The 14,893-nt window shown below is 36.7% G+C and overlaps 1 protein-coding gene across 1 annotated transcript; it reads left to right on the top strand.

The window, feature by feature from the left end:
- Positions 1–7,019: 7,019 nt before the first annotated feature.
- Positions 7,020–14,663, top strand: LOC125648657 (dnaJ homolog subfamily C member 2-like). Its single transcript, XM_056142932.1, has 8 exons — positions 7,020–7,043; positions 8,144–8,232; positions 8,392–8,461; positions 9,106–9,275; positions 10,898–10,995; positions 12,776–12,892; positions 13,399–13,577; positions 14,210–14,663. The coding sequence occupies exons 1-8, from the start codon at positions 7,020–7,022 to the stop codon at positions 14,270–14,272; spliced, it is 810 nt and encodes a 269-aa protein (XP_055998907.1). The 3' UTR covers positions 14,273–14,663.
- Positions 14,664–14,893: the final 230 nt, after the last annotated feature.

A 14,893-nucleotide genomic window follows, 5' to 3' on the forward strand; every position in this document is an offset into this window, starting at 1 on the left:
CCCACCTCTGGTATATCTAGGGGTCCGTGTTTGTCCAACTCTCTATTTTGTGTTGCTTAGGAGTTATGAGATTGATCACTGTTCGTTATCTTCACCTTTCATAATTCAATTCTTATTATTTCACCTTTTTTGTTTGTTGTTTGCGTTCATTCGAGAACTTTTCACTAAATAGATACAGCACCAGCTGTAGGTGAAAGACCACGCTTGGCCATACTAGTGAGGATTCTGTTACATGCGACCTCCATTTCAAGGTCACTACCAAAAGAGCAGGCACGTGTACTTTTGATAGTAGGCGCTTGGCGAAGAACAGTCACCAACTCTGTTATAAACTTCTTAGATTTGAATATTTCATGGTTGCGGATTGGACACCCTACAATTTGTTTTCAAAGACACCAGTAACAAATAACTTCGTCTTTAGAAAACCGGGTACGCTGCACTTTGATATACTTTACTGGTAAAAACCTCGGAAAGCGTACATCATCTCAAAATAAATTCGTACATCAGTGCACAGTAAGTTACCGGATGATAAATCACGAAATTCGTACCGGTCACAAGTTTTTTTTTTATCACTTTAAACCGGACACTAGATCAATCCCAAGATTCTACAATAAGAAATGATACACATCAAACGAGCACCCACTACAAATGACACACATGATATAAAATCACAAAGAGTCATTTAAAAGTAAAAATAATGAACAGTGATCAATCTCTTAATCTCAATATAGAATACAAAATTAAAAGTAGGGCAGACACGGACCCCTGGACACACTAGAGGTGGGATCAGACAAACACGGACCCCTGTACACACTAGAGGTGGGATCAGACAAACACGGACCCCTGGACACACTAGAGGTGGGATCGTGTGCCTCGGAGAAGTAAGCATCCCATGTCGACCGATCACACCAGTTGTGAGCCCTATATCCTGATTTGGTAAAGGGGGTAGTTCGTCGTCAAAATTAGTATGTAAAAACTATGAATTGTGAAGATAACGTACAGTGGTCAAACTCATAACTCCTATTAGCAATACAAAATAGATAGTTGGGCAAACACGGACCCTGGACAAATCAGAGGTGGGATCAGGTGCCTAGGAGGAGTAAGCACTCCTGTTGACCGGTCACACCCGTCGTGGGCCCTATATCCTGAGTAAACATCCCCTGTCGACCAGTCCACTCGCCGTGACCCCTATATCTTGATCAGGTAAACGGCGCAATCCGCAGTCAAAATCAGTATGCCGAGAACGACTTAACAATAGGTATGAAACACGTCAGACAGCATTTGACCCAATGATAGGTTGTATTGGCAAACTAGATCGTTATAACGACCATAGAATTTGTGAAATACTCACTTTCAACAAAACTGTTGAAACGAATACATCATCAACTTGTTTATCAGTATCCTGCCTCCATTTAAAAACTGATCATACGTGGAACAAGCTCTTGCGTATCGAATCAGTTGAGATATATAAACACCATACCCAGGTGATAACGGAATATCGTTGCATAGATATATAGGAAGCTGACGATAGAAAAGCTGAAATCATCCCGTTTATCATAAAATTGAGTTGTTAGTTTACATCGATCTAAAAAAAACACAAGTGTCTTTCTTTAATCAAATCATTGGTGCAAATGATTTCTATTATGTAATTGATTATAGGAGATTTGAAAACAACTAACAACATTATGTTAACCTCCGTGTGTCTAATAGGTGAGTAGAACATTTGATTTTTCCAACATGGGGCGAAAAATAAATTCTTACTTGATGAGTGGTAATTATTTTTAGTCGTACAATTAAAACCAACTTTTCGAATAACGTTCGACTAGGTTTGTACTGTAGCGTTGATGCCCTTTGAAGAATTTGGTAACCTTTAGTAGCAGATTTTTCCAACATGGGGCGAAAAATAAATTCTTACTTGATGAGTGGTAATTATTTTTAGTCGTACATATGGCACTCCAAATTCACAAAAATGAGCTAATCATACTTTCACAGTTGATAAACTAGGTTTATCGACTGTAAACTATAGTTTACGAACTGTAAACTACAGTTAACGATTCGTTAACTATAGTTTTCATCCGTAAAACTATATTTAACGGTTGTAAACTATAGTTTACAAATGCTAATCCAAGCTTATCTGTCTTTAAATAAACGTTAACAATAGATTTTGCTGATAAATACAGATTCACATTTGTAAACTATAATTTACATTTGTTAACTATAGTTCACAATTGTTAATCCTAGTTTCACAAATTGTGATACTATATTTATCAGATAAACTATGACTTGTAAACCGTAGTTTACAATCGCGAAACCGTATTTATCAGATAAACTATGTTTTGCAATCGCTAATGATTGTTTTCATTGTTAATTATAGTTTACGCTTGTGAAACATAGATTATCTGTTAACTTTAGTTTACAGATGTGAAATATAGATTAACGTCGTTAACTATAGTTTACGGTCCGTAAACTATAGTTTACAGTCCGTAAACTATAGTTTACAGTCGATAAACCTAGTTTATCAACTGTGAAACTATGTTTAGCTAATTTTTGTGAATTTGACGTGCCATACGTACAATTAAAACCAACTTTTCGAATAACGTTCGACTAGGTTTGTACTGTAGCTTTGATGCCCTTTGAAGAATTTGGTAACCTTTAGTAGCAGATTTCATGCTCGCATTTCTAATCATTTTGGACTATTTCCCGCACTCTAGCTATACCCGTGCACTAGATGTTCAATGTATCAAATTATTCAATCATATAATAAAACAATTATTGACACTTTCTCCAGTCAATACAATGACAAGTCTGCCCCCAGAGTGTGTAAGATTCACCTCCTCCATGCTCAGTGAATACTGGAATTCTCAGATGGCTAAATCATCGTACTGAGATCTCAACAATGCCCATTTTCATGTTTCATTTATATGAATGAATAAACACAGTTAATAAACAAGAATTATTAGAGCGTTTTAATTAATCGACAAATACATTATAGTTCTGGATATTATTTCCCCATCCCCTAAAATAAAGGAGAATTAAACTGAATTATTGATATGTTCATTGTATGTTCATTTTACACTTTGTCAGTTTGCATATAAGATTACAGTGAATTACAAATTATTCGGGTGACTACTAAATTAGTTTTACCAAGAATTTTATGTTCATGAACTAATTAAATGTGTTGTTTTTCATACCAGTGGCTAGACCTTTATGTACTGCTTATTATTAAAGATGACTTCGTAAAACATGACCAATATATAGGGTTCACGGCGAATATGACCGGTGAACAGGGGATGCTTAACTCCTTGGTACCTGATCCCACCTCTGGTGTTTCCAGGGGACCGTTTGTACACTAATTTTAATTTTGTATTTGGGCAACACGAACACCTGCTTCGCGTCTCGTGTGATCTGATAATCCGCACCTGTCAACTCGACGTGATCTGACTATTCGGATCAAGTTAGTAATAAATATATGTATCATGGGAGTTTAAAGTTGTAAAGAACATGCATATCAAGCAGTTATAGATTAGGCATGAGGAATATAGTTTTGTTCAGAGGGGGGCACAAATTTGCTATTTCATGAAATATCCATTCCATAACTCTTTTCTTATATCGAAAAAATTTAAAGAGATATAGACATGATTTTAACACTACACAAATCATTCAAACTTGAAATTCCGATCACTCAGGATAAGTTTCAAGTAAATGCTTTGCTGTTTTAATCACTGATGTGGTGTTTTAATCTGGTGTTTTAATCACTGATGTGGTGTTTTAATCACTGATGTGGTGTTTTAATCACTGATGTGGTGTTTTAATCACTGATGTGGTGTTTTAATCACTGATGTGGTGTTTTAATCTGGTGTTTTAATCACTGATGTGGTGTTTTAATCTGGTGTTTTAATCACTGATGTGGTGTTTTAATCACTGATGTGGTGTTTTAATCACTGATGTGGTGTTTTAATGTGGTGTTTTAATCACTGATGTGGTGTTTTAATCACTGATGTGGTGTTTTAATCACTGATGTGGTGTTTTAATCTGGTGTTTTAATCACTGATGTGGTGTTTTAATGTGGTGTTTTAATCACTGATGTGGTGTTTTAATGTGGTGTTTTAATCACTGATATGGTGTTTTAATCACTGATGTGGTGTTTTAATGTGGTGTTTTAATCACTGATGTGGTATTTTAATCACTGATGTGGTATTTTAATGTGGTATTTTAATCACTGATGTGGTGTTTAAAAGAAAGACTTGTTATATTGTTGTACACTGTATTTCCATATTCAATAAAAAAGTAATCGGTTGTATTCCGAAATCGATACACATACACGGCGATGTACGGACAACTTAACTCTCTACCAGTGTGTGTAATTTTATTGGATGTACACTGGTGTACTCAGAGCAGACATTGTGTCAGTGTAACCAGTCAATATCAAACCAAACACTTTAAATATCTTTCAAAATATTAGACCCTACAGTTTGTTTTCTTTCTCCTTTCGGAAGCTGACATCACGACGTGACTTAATTTTAGGGAAACGATCGGTGGATATTTTTGAGTCGTAATTGAATAGAAATGCTATTTGAAACATAAAAGTTTCGGCTAACGAGGCGTTTTTTTTATAATTCAAAATAATATTTCTCGATCTCGGCGCGAATAGGAGGTTATCCTCCAACATCCACGAAAACGTGCACTTCCTTTCAGCAGATCGATTATATAACGTCTGCTATTAACATTACGTCACAGATCTGACAATATTTGTAACGCTCCGCCTACCGAGCAGTTTAGATATCAATGAGGAAGTATCCCTGTAGCACTGATTGATAGATATAATGAGGAAGCATCCCTGTAGCACTGATTGATAGATATAATGAAGAAGCATCCCTGTAGCACCGATTGATAGATATAATGAGGAAGCATTTCTGTAGCACTGATTTTGCAGGGAGAATTCTATGGATGGATACGACAAGAAATTAGAACAGTTTCCCCAATTGGCAATTCTGTGACCAGGTTACACTTGGGAGAATGTTGATGTTTCCTTAACATATGTTCTAGAAAGCAGAAATATGCTATTCATACACCTCTCTGCTGAGACAGGGATACAAGAGTTATAAAGTTACAAACTCTTAGGTTACTAATGAATTCTCTTCAAAGTCGCGGTTACCGAGGTTACAGACCTTTCTCACCACCCACTTCTTTTCCAAGTCAGGGTAAAAAATATTACAAACCTTCCATCACCACCCACTTCTCTTCAAAGTCAGGGTTACGAGGCTTACAGACCTTTTTTATCAACACCCATTTCTCTTAGCCCAGCAAATATGTGGGAAGATTGTGCTATTAGTGATACAAGCATGAAATTTGGTACACTGATAGAGCATTCTGCTAGGAAAAGTTTTGGATATAGGGACATTCCAAATTTCTCCTTGGGCCAAAATGGCGGTCATTCTGTTAAAATGGCCATTTTCGAGTAATATGCGAAACAGGATCCATGTCAATATAACTATATTTACTTATCAAAAAGCACATCAATTACGTTTTTCCCACATAAGCAGGATGCCAGTTAAATATGTTAAAGCTTACACACCATTTATTTGGCCCTTCTTACCAAAAATAGTTTTGAACTTTTTAAAACAAACTTAGGAAACGCGAAGAAAATGAACGGGATATGTCACTTTAACACCCTAGGAGTGCTCCTATTTGACTTTTATATAAAATATAGTGCACAGAAAAGGCTTGGATCCAAGTGATATAGTATTCTACATGATTGTGTACAAGTTTGTAATCTCTCCTGTAAACAATCTTGTATACTCTCTTCCGCAGTGGCACAGAGCTGTGCACTGGAATGTGGCCTTAACGCACTGTTCTCTGAAACCCATCTTGCATTCACATGTTATAAATTGCCGGAATGCCCCAGGTGCCTGCGGTAGGATTGACCTATACATACCAAAGTCATTATTAATCTGAGCCCAATTCTATTTACTTGGCGAAGGAATCTCTGGTATGGAAATCGTCATCTGACCGATACATGTACCCAACAGAAGCCGGTTTGGTAGGCAGCTCTCTGGTATACTGAGAGCTTCTCGAGTTGGGGGATGGCCTCTATTGATCTGCCACTCTGGGTGAAGAGATGCTTGCAAGCCTCATTGACATGTTCTAGGCTGCTGGTTCGATCGTAGATCAGGGCAACAAAACACTCCAGTGGATCCATGTGATCATCTACAACTGCAATGATTTGGCATAACAACTAATGCACAGAAAGCTATAGTGACATCATTACAGGATTTCCATGTTTCCCATGTTGTTTATCGATGTCCAGCTGCTGTTACTGCAAGGATTAAATATCTGTGTCCAATGTTAAGATCGACACCTTACTATAGCCCCGCCTCACTGCATCTTGGGCATGGAGTAGTCTTCTCGTATTTGCCTCCTCCTAACTGCACAGGGAGTCTACAGCAACACCTCGTGGTTGTATACAAAGCATGTCTTTGTGGTTTGTGCTGATGATTTGCTTCTCTGTTTTCGTGGTTGCGTGTCAGTTCCCTAGGGTGGAACTAGATGCCTCAACTCGTCTCCTGATGATTTACCCCTCTTCCTGGTGTCTATTTTCAACTGTCTGGGAAGTTGCAAACAATAGCTACCCTGTTTGAATGCTGTAGCTGAGATGTGATGTACGGTAAGAATATTATGTATACTCAGAGACTTCAACAAGCACTTCTTGAACTGAGGTTATGATCAAAAGTTATTTATTGCCCCATTTGTGAATTGATCTCCCCAGCCCAGTGTGACAAAATGGACCCTCCTTCTGGACGAAGCGGCAGATTCTGCTCACCAAATCCATGGAGATGCTCAGCACCCTATTATAGGAGATCGAGAGATGCAGGTGGAACAAAGCATTAACCATGTTTCGTTTCCGAGTTTTTATGTGCATTAGAGTGTCCAGCTGCACATGCATGGGGGTCTTCCAATTGTGGCTGTGTCTGATAGACTCGATACTACTGATACTCTCTCGTCTGCGTGCGTAGTTCTCGAAAATGAGGAGTTGTGAGACTATGGGAGTAGGTGTTGATACAGATGAGTGGCTTGACTGCTCTTCAATACTTGGATGTTACGACCATTCAAGATCATACCACCTAGTGCTACAGGAGAAGAAGAAACCGGCATTTCTTAGCAGTGGGTTTAAAATGAACCACGAAAGGTGTCATCATTTTCAACATGCCTATTTGGACTATGTTTACGGCTCTAGGAAGACAAATTATCACTGTCAGCGTCGTGCTTATATGCCCTCTGCAGGGCTGAATCAACATCCTGGTTGACAGCAAACAGAATATATTGACCGGACTTGTGCTCCTTCAGGTCTTGAAAATATGTCATGATTCGATCTTTGAGTTTGGTCGAGACTGTACCAAGCTGTTCCAGTTTAGTGGTGTACAGTCTTGTCAGGGAAATTTGGATTATATAAAATCTCAGATTAGATGTCACTACTGGCAGATGTCTTGTGTACTTCAGGGAAATGTGGATTATATAAAATCTCAGATTAGATGTCACTACTGGCAGATGTCTTGCGTACTTCAGGGAAATGTGGATTATATAAAATCTCAGATTAGATGTCACTACTGGTAGATGTCTTGTGTACTTCAGGGAAATGTGGATTATATAAAATCTCAGATTAGATGTCACTACTGGTAGATGTCTTGCGTACTTCAGGGAAATGTGGATTATATAAAATCTCAGATTAGATGTCACTACTGGTAGATGTCTTGCGTACTTCAGGGAAATGTGGATTATATAAAATCTCAGATTAGATGTCACTACTGGCAGATGTCTTGTGTACTTCAGGGAAATGTGGATTATATAAAATCTCAGATTAGATGTCACTACTGGCAGATGTTTTGTGTACTTCAGGGAAATGTGGATTATATAAAATCTCAGATTAGATGTCACTACTGGTAGATGTCTTGTGTACTTCAGGGAAATGTGGATTATATAAAATCTCAGATTAGATGTCACTACTGACAGATGTCTTGTGTACTTCAGGGAAATGTGGATTATATAAAATCTCAGATTAGATGTCACTACTGGCAGATGTCTTGTGTGCTTTTCATGAGACAAAATATCTTCAACAAACATGCATTAAATTTTTATGATTTTTTTTAAGGATAAGAACTATTTTGCTGAAACAGAGGATGAGAAAGTAACCAACATGGCAGATGTTGAAAGAATAGCAGACCAACTCTCACTGCTCAGGTGAAAAAACGGTCACAGTATTCACAAGCCCAAGCTCGCAAAACTTTGGGAAATGAGGGCTGTTGTTAAATCTGAATTTTGGAAAACTTTGAATGAGTGTGACAATATCTTGTAACACAATGAAATGTTTTTAGGTGTTCTTGATCTGTTTTGTGACAGGTTACAGACACTGAATGAAGCGATGGCTGAGGGAGAAGGCAGTAATGCTAAGGAGGCATTCCTCCAAGTGGTCAGTATCACTGTATTACTAGACTTTTTATTGTGTGCAACTTCAAACACTATAATGGATGACTGTGTATACTTTTCTACTAAGTCCACATTCCGTGATTTTGCTTTTCATTTCATGCACTCCCTAAAGAAAGAGGGGCACCCTTTTTTGTGCCAATCCAGGTGGTATTTCTTTTTTCATTACCAAGCAATCCCTTAAAGACCAGTTCTGCTTGCTTCTAAATTATTTTGGCCATTTTTTTTACCTCTGTCGCCTTGATCTGAAACATTTTCTGGAAAACATTTCTATCTTGCCTATATTTCCTGATTTTAACATTGCATAGGACACTACATGTTGTTTTTTAATTGATAACACAGGACACTACATGTTGTTTTTTATTTGATAACACAGGATGTTGGAACACATAAACTGCTGCAGGGTTCCGTTTCCTTCATGCACAAGGCATTTTGACATGAACAATTAGAATTTTGTTTGTTACAAGTTCAAGATCATTTATGTAGGTGAAGGTCAAATTTTCAACTAATGAAGTTGACCATGCAATGTGTAAATGCATCTCCTTCTAGAAAATTAATAATATATATCAATGCTACATAGATGTTACATGAAAAACACAACTAAAGTCACGGTTGAAAAATTGATTATAGGTACAAGAATTGAACAAAGAAATAGAAGAGGAAAAACAGAGACACCTGGAAGCACTACAGAAGCAGAAAGGGGGAGATAACTCACAAAGTTCAAAGAAGACCTGGTTGGAAACAGAAATTCAATGTTTGATTAAAGCAGTTAATCTGTTCCCAGCCGGCACTAAGGAGAGGTACACGATTTCACGATACATTTGCAATGAACATTGTATACCAGGAGATTTTTGCCCCAGATTTATCTTAACCAGTTTCGTCCTCATCCTAAAGGAGCAAATTTAGATTTACCAATTTTTCATTTAAGATACATGCATTTGAATTAATTCTGTGAAATAAATGATTTTCATGGATGGGTAATTTTTGTTATCATACGCATACGACAGGTTGTATTATGGTGTTGTGTGTCTGTCTGTCTGTCAGTCTGTGGGTGAGATAAGAACAGTACTTATAAGGTTAGGATCATCAAACGTAGTGCACTTGTTCCCAATGATTAGATAAAGAAGCCAATCGCTTTTCAAGGTCAAGGTCAAATTTTGACAGGCACAAAACGAGACTGGAACAGTGCCAATAAGGGTAGAGTTATCAAACTGCATACACTTATTCAAACATCATAGACAAGGTGTGTTATGGTGTGGTGCAGTGTTTCTGTGTCTGTCTGTTCATCCATCATCGCCTTGTGGGAAGGATGAAACTAGTACTAATCAGCTAATAATGCCAACATAATTATACTCCATGCAATGAAGTTGCAGAGGGTCTAATGTTTTCAACTTTTGAACTCAGATTTTGAGTCTGTCAGTCCCTTTCTTGTCAGCGCATTCCTTTGAGACTGCTCAACAGAATTTCATGAAACTTTGTAGTTATTAAGGACACACAGTGTAGATGTCCATATTCTCAGAACATTCTGATTCAATAATTTTTCTGGGAGTTATGCCTCTTTTGAATTTAGAATTTCGAGCCCATCTGTCCTGTTCTGGCAGTGATGCACAGCATTACCATTCATTATGTGTGGCATTGTCAAGCAACGTTGGAGCGTGGGGTATGTGAGCTTTCTCACTTTTACTTTCGTTCATTAAATCTAGAACTCATCTTCTTCCCCTTGGTGAAAGGAAGATACCCTTTATTTCTCATGGTTAAAGGTCATATTTTCATGGATAATCATGAAGGAAACGGTAAAATGAAAGATCGATGTTTTTCGATATTTTCTGTAAGTATATAATGCGCAAATTTTTGGTTTTAGAATTAGAGTATCTGTGTAAACAACCATGGCAGAATTATCAACTTTTTTTAAAATAAAAATAAAAAATAAATTTTTATTTTTCTCTTGAATTTATATCTTAGTTGTAGCTAGAAAGTACAATAAAACAACTGTTAAAGACAATAAGGATAAGACTTGTTGAAGAGGAGTGCAAAGGAATGATTTAACCTACATTTTCTACCCTTTAAATCAAAAAATAATTATAGAAAAACACAGTCTTGATAAAAATTTGATATATCATGATATGTTGCGATATTTTTATGCAATATCATGATACATCGTAATACTTTTCCCCCTCACAATGCACAGCCATACTATTCAATGTGAGCATTGTTTACATAGTGAGCACATGAACAGGAATTATATTCCTCCATGAACAAGGGAAATATAATCATAGTTAATGGCAAACTCTGCAACCTCAAGACATTATTTTCTCAAATCTTAAAAATTTGGCTTCAAGAAAAATGATTTCACTGTGGGTGAGTGTTTATTTCTGTGAGTTTTTTCTTTTTATATTTTAAAATGATATCTGTTGCTCCCCAGGTGGGAAGTGATTGCCAGTTTCATCCAACAGCATGTCCCAAACAGCAACAAGAATGCGAAAGATGTTCTTAGCAAGACAAAGGAACTGCAGAAAGATGGTAAGGTGGCAATTCATTCTGTGTCCAAAAAAAATACACCAAATCATTCTGTTAATGTCATAAAATACACCAATTCATTCTGTAAATGTCAAGAAAAAAAAATACAGCAAATCATTCTGTAAATGTCCAGGAACTATAGGCCTTTGTTATTGATGCATCAATATGCACTGTATATACATTGTAGATGTACATGTATGTAGATGACAGTTTAATCTGTTTTTCTGAATACTGTATATACATTGTAGATGTGTGTAGATGACAGTTTAATCTGTTATTCTGAATACTGTATATACATTGTAGATGTGTGTAGATGACAGTTTAATCTGTTGTTCTGAATACTGTATATACATTGTAGATGTGTGTAGATGACAGTTTAATCTGTTGTTCTGAATACTGTATATACATTGTAGATGTGTGTAGATGACAGTTTAATCTATTATTGTGAATACTGTATATACATTGTAGATGTACATGTATGTAGATGACAGTTTAATCTGTTGTTCTGAATACTGTATAAACATTGTAGATGTACATGTATGTAGATGACAGTTTAATCTGTTGTTCTGAATACTGTATAAACATTGTAGATGTACATGTATGTAGATGACAGTTTAATATGTTATTCTGAATACTGTAGATTCTTAATAGCAAGGAATTGATACAGTATCTGCATAAAATCGTGACAGTCTGTCTTTGTGGATACTGAAATCTTGCATTCATTTTGTGTTGCTAATCCTATTATTAGAGTTCATTTTGTGTTGCTAATCCTATTATTAGAGTTCATTTTGTGTTGCTAATCCTATTATTAGAGTTCCTTTTGTGAAATTGGTATGAAAGCTACTTCATAAAATGTAGACCCAAGTTTGTTCCCACCATGTCAAGAGCTGACATACATGTATGACAGGCAGTTTGAAATTCACATAGATATATGTAGGAAAACTCTTGGAAATCTTTTCAAGAACGGCAAGGCTACAATATTTTTTAGCTCTCCTGAGCCGAAGGGTAGTGTTCCTAGCTCATGTACAGTATATATGTTTCATGTTTTGTCAGAAAATACTTTCATCACCTGTCATGTAATAAACATATTTCTCTTATTGTAAAATATGTTTTGTCCACCCTATAGCACTAAAATGTGGTCGGAGCTAATAATGAAACCTGTACAATATCATCAATTATTATATAGCTAATAAATAGTCTAGTATAAAATCTGCGTAAAATCTAGAGAATGTTAGCATTCAATATCCTGAGAATTTATTGAACGCTAAATTTTCATTCCATAAATTGTATGCGCCCGAAACATTCCGAGTATGAATGTTCAATATTGACGTTACCGTAACAACGTAAACAAGCCAAAATGGCAGACGACGGTCCTCCGAATCTGACAGAGCCGGTATTTGATATTTACTTAAGCAAAATGTTTTACTGTACATAAATTATTATGTCCCTATTTACAAAATCAGTTTGCTTCATGCATTAATGACGGGTTAAATATTGCACACTGCCAATATTGATGTATTGTCGTCTATTTTGGAGTAGTTTGAGTGAAAAGGGATATAATTTAACAACTAAATACTTTAGCTATGTAATAAAAGGGTTATTGAACTTACATAGGTGAATATTGGCACTCGTTGGCTGTCAAAATGCACTCGCAAGCTCGTCCATTTTACTGCCAACTCGTGCCAATATTCACCAATATAAGTTCAATAACCCTATAATGTCCTATCAGAAATCAGTTAGCTGTCAGATCATGATATAAAACTGTTAATGATTTTTATTTCAGACTTTTTCCTGAAGCAAAATGCAGACAAGAAAGCGTTTGAGAATTTTGAGAAAAAGTTAAAAACTGCACATGTACAAGCCAAACCTAACGAGGGCGTAGTCAGCGAAAGGTTTGAGAGTAAGTATTGTGAGGATAGGTGTATGTAGCAGAAGTCTAGGATACTTAATCGGTGTTTTATCTTTGATATTTCACATGAGTATTCCTTGTGACAAGACCTTTCCATGGGTACCAACATTGTTGATGTTTGATTTTGACCTACTTTTAAAAAATTTGACATTGGTCATAACTTCTAAATGGTAAATATTAGAGCATTCATATTGCACATGAGCATTTCTTGTGACAAGATCTTTCTATTGGTACCAAGATATTTGTCCTTGTGACCTTAGCCATCTTTGGAATTGGCCATTATCGGGGGCATTTGTGTTTCACAAACACATCTTGTTTCTGTCTAGATAAAATACTACTGTATATTAAAGTTTATTTACTAACTAATATTTATTCAATTTCCCACTACTAGAAGTCTGATGATAAACAAAGTTATGTTAATAAGTAATTGCTTTAGAAAGAAAATGTAGAACAGAAAATTTGTGTGAGGAATTTCATAACGATATCCACATCTGCAGGTGTTGGAGAGCAGCAAGTGAGAGAGGCGGGGACAAACCCTGCCCCGTGGTCCCCCGAGGAGCAGAAACTCCTGGAGCAGGCCCTGAAGACGTACCCCGCCAGCACCGCGGACCGGTGGGACAGAATCAGTGATTGTATCTCCAGCCGAAGTAAAAAGGACTGCATGAAACGTTACAAGGTCAGTACATCCAACAAACTTACATTTTGTCAAAATAATATGCAATCGTTCTGCAGTATTCATGACAATTATTTCAAAGCACTAGCCCTTTAACATTTATCACTAACCTAATTGAAATTCTACACAGCAATTTTGCTTTCCCAACAAAAAATCTGGTAGCCAGGGTCATTGGGCTAGTAGTGAATACTGATTCTAAGTCATGTCTAGGGTGGTCCGATGGCACGTTGGAGCTTATTGTTAGGTCTTGAATAGTGTTTCGACCCTGTGAGTCTCCAGTCTGTGTAAATAAGTTGATTTGAGTGGTGGACGTTGTGGCCCATGGCTTTTTATTGAGAATTCATCAGTCAGAGGGTTAGGATTGAATTATACATAGGACTATTCTGTTCATTATTATGAGGAGTTTTGTTACATTTCACTGTTAAACCCATGATTTTCAAAATGGAAAAGCGATGTTTGAAATTTGAAATATGATGAATATACAACACTACTGTAGGTGAAGAACTGAACTAGTGTGTTACATTCAGCGATATTAATGAACTAGTGTGTTACATTCAGCGATATTACTGAACTAGTGTGTTACATTCAGCGAGAACTTACTATTCCAAATATTGAATTCCTTTCTGTGATTGTAGGAACTGGTGGAAATGGTGAAAGCAAAGAAAGCAGCGCAAGATGCCGCCGCGAAGAAAAAATAACACGAATGGAGCCTAGGGGCTGAGGAGATGTAAGCGTAGAGCTGTGGAAGGTTCCACTATCGATTACGGACTGCGAGGACTTGATTTGGTTTGGTGCTCAGTTGAGTTGAGGAAAATAACATTGCAGATATCCACATGTAAATAACATCCACTCGCTCAAACATAAAGGATCTGATTAGGGATTTGATTCTAGAGAGGACTAGGGATATCAGGCAGTGCTGTTTTGGGGGGCTATGGCCTCTGATACTTGCTATGGATAGTAGAGATATGACAGACACGTGAAGGAATCATAGTTGCGGTGTTTCTCGCTTCTCGTTACCACATTCGCAGTCTGTGATACCAGTTGTTTTATGAACATCATTGCTGTTAAACAGTATTTACATTTGCCCAATAAAAACTGTATAAAAATTTCCATATTGTGATACTCCTTATTTTACTTACTTACTTAATCCTCTTCGTGCATGTCTGCACATAAGGCTGAAACTCCTTATTTTAAAATAAGTATAATGAATGGCAGACAAACCTTTAGAATTATTGAGACCTTCAAACTTCCAAGTGGTGGTAATTCATGGCCCCTGCATCAGGGAACCTGGCCTGAAGGTTATAAACTTTTATCGTACT

Source organism: Ostrea edulis, chromosome 7 (assembly GCF_947568905.1).
Source record: "Ostrea edulis chromosome 7, xbOstEdul1.1, whole genome shotgun sequence".
In the NCBI taxonomy this organism is placed as follows: domain Eukaryota; kingdom Metazoa; phylum Mollusca; class Bivalvia; order Ostreida; family Ostreidae; genus Ostrea; species Ostrea edulis.

Bases quoted from the DNA above. Each gene is read 5' to 3' on its own strand.
- LOC125648657 (XM_056142932.1), top strand. From the start codon at position 7,020: ATGAGGAGTTGTGAGACTATGGGA. The intron at 9,276-10,897 runs GTACACGATTTC...GTTGCTCCCCAG, and splicing joins CCAGCCGGCACTAAGGAGAG to GTGGGAAGTGATTGCCAGTT. The intron at 13,578-14,209 runs GTCAGTACATCC...CTGTGATTGTAG, and splicing joins ACTGCATGAAACGTTACAAG to GAACTGGTGGAAATGGTGAA.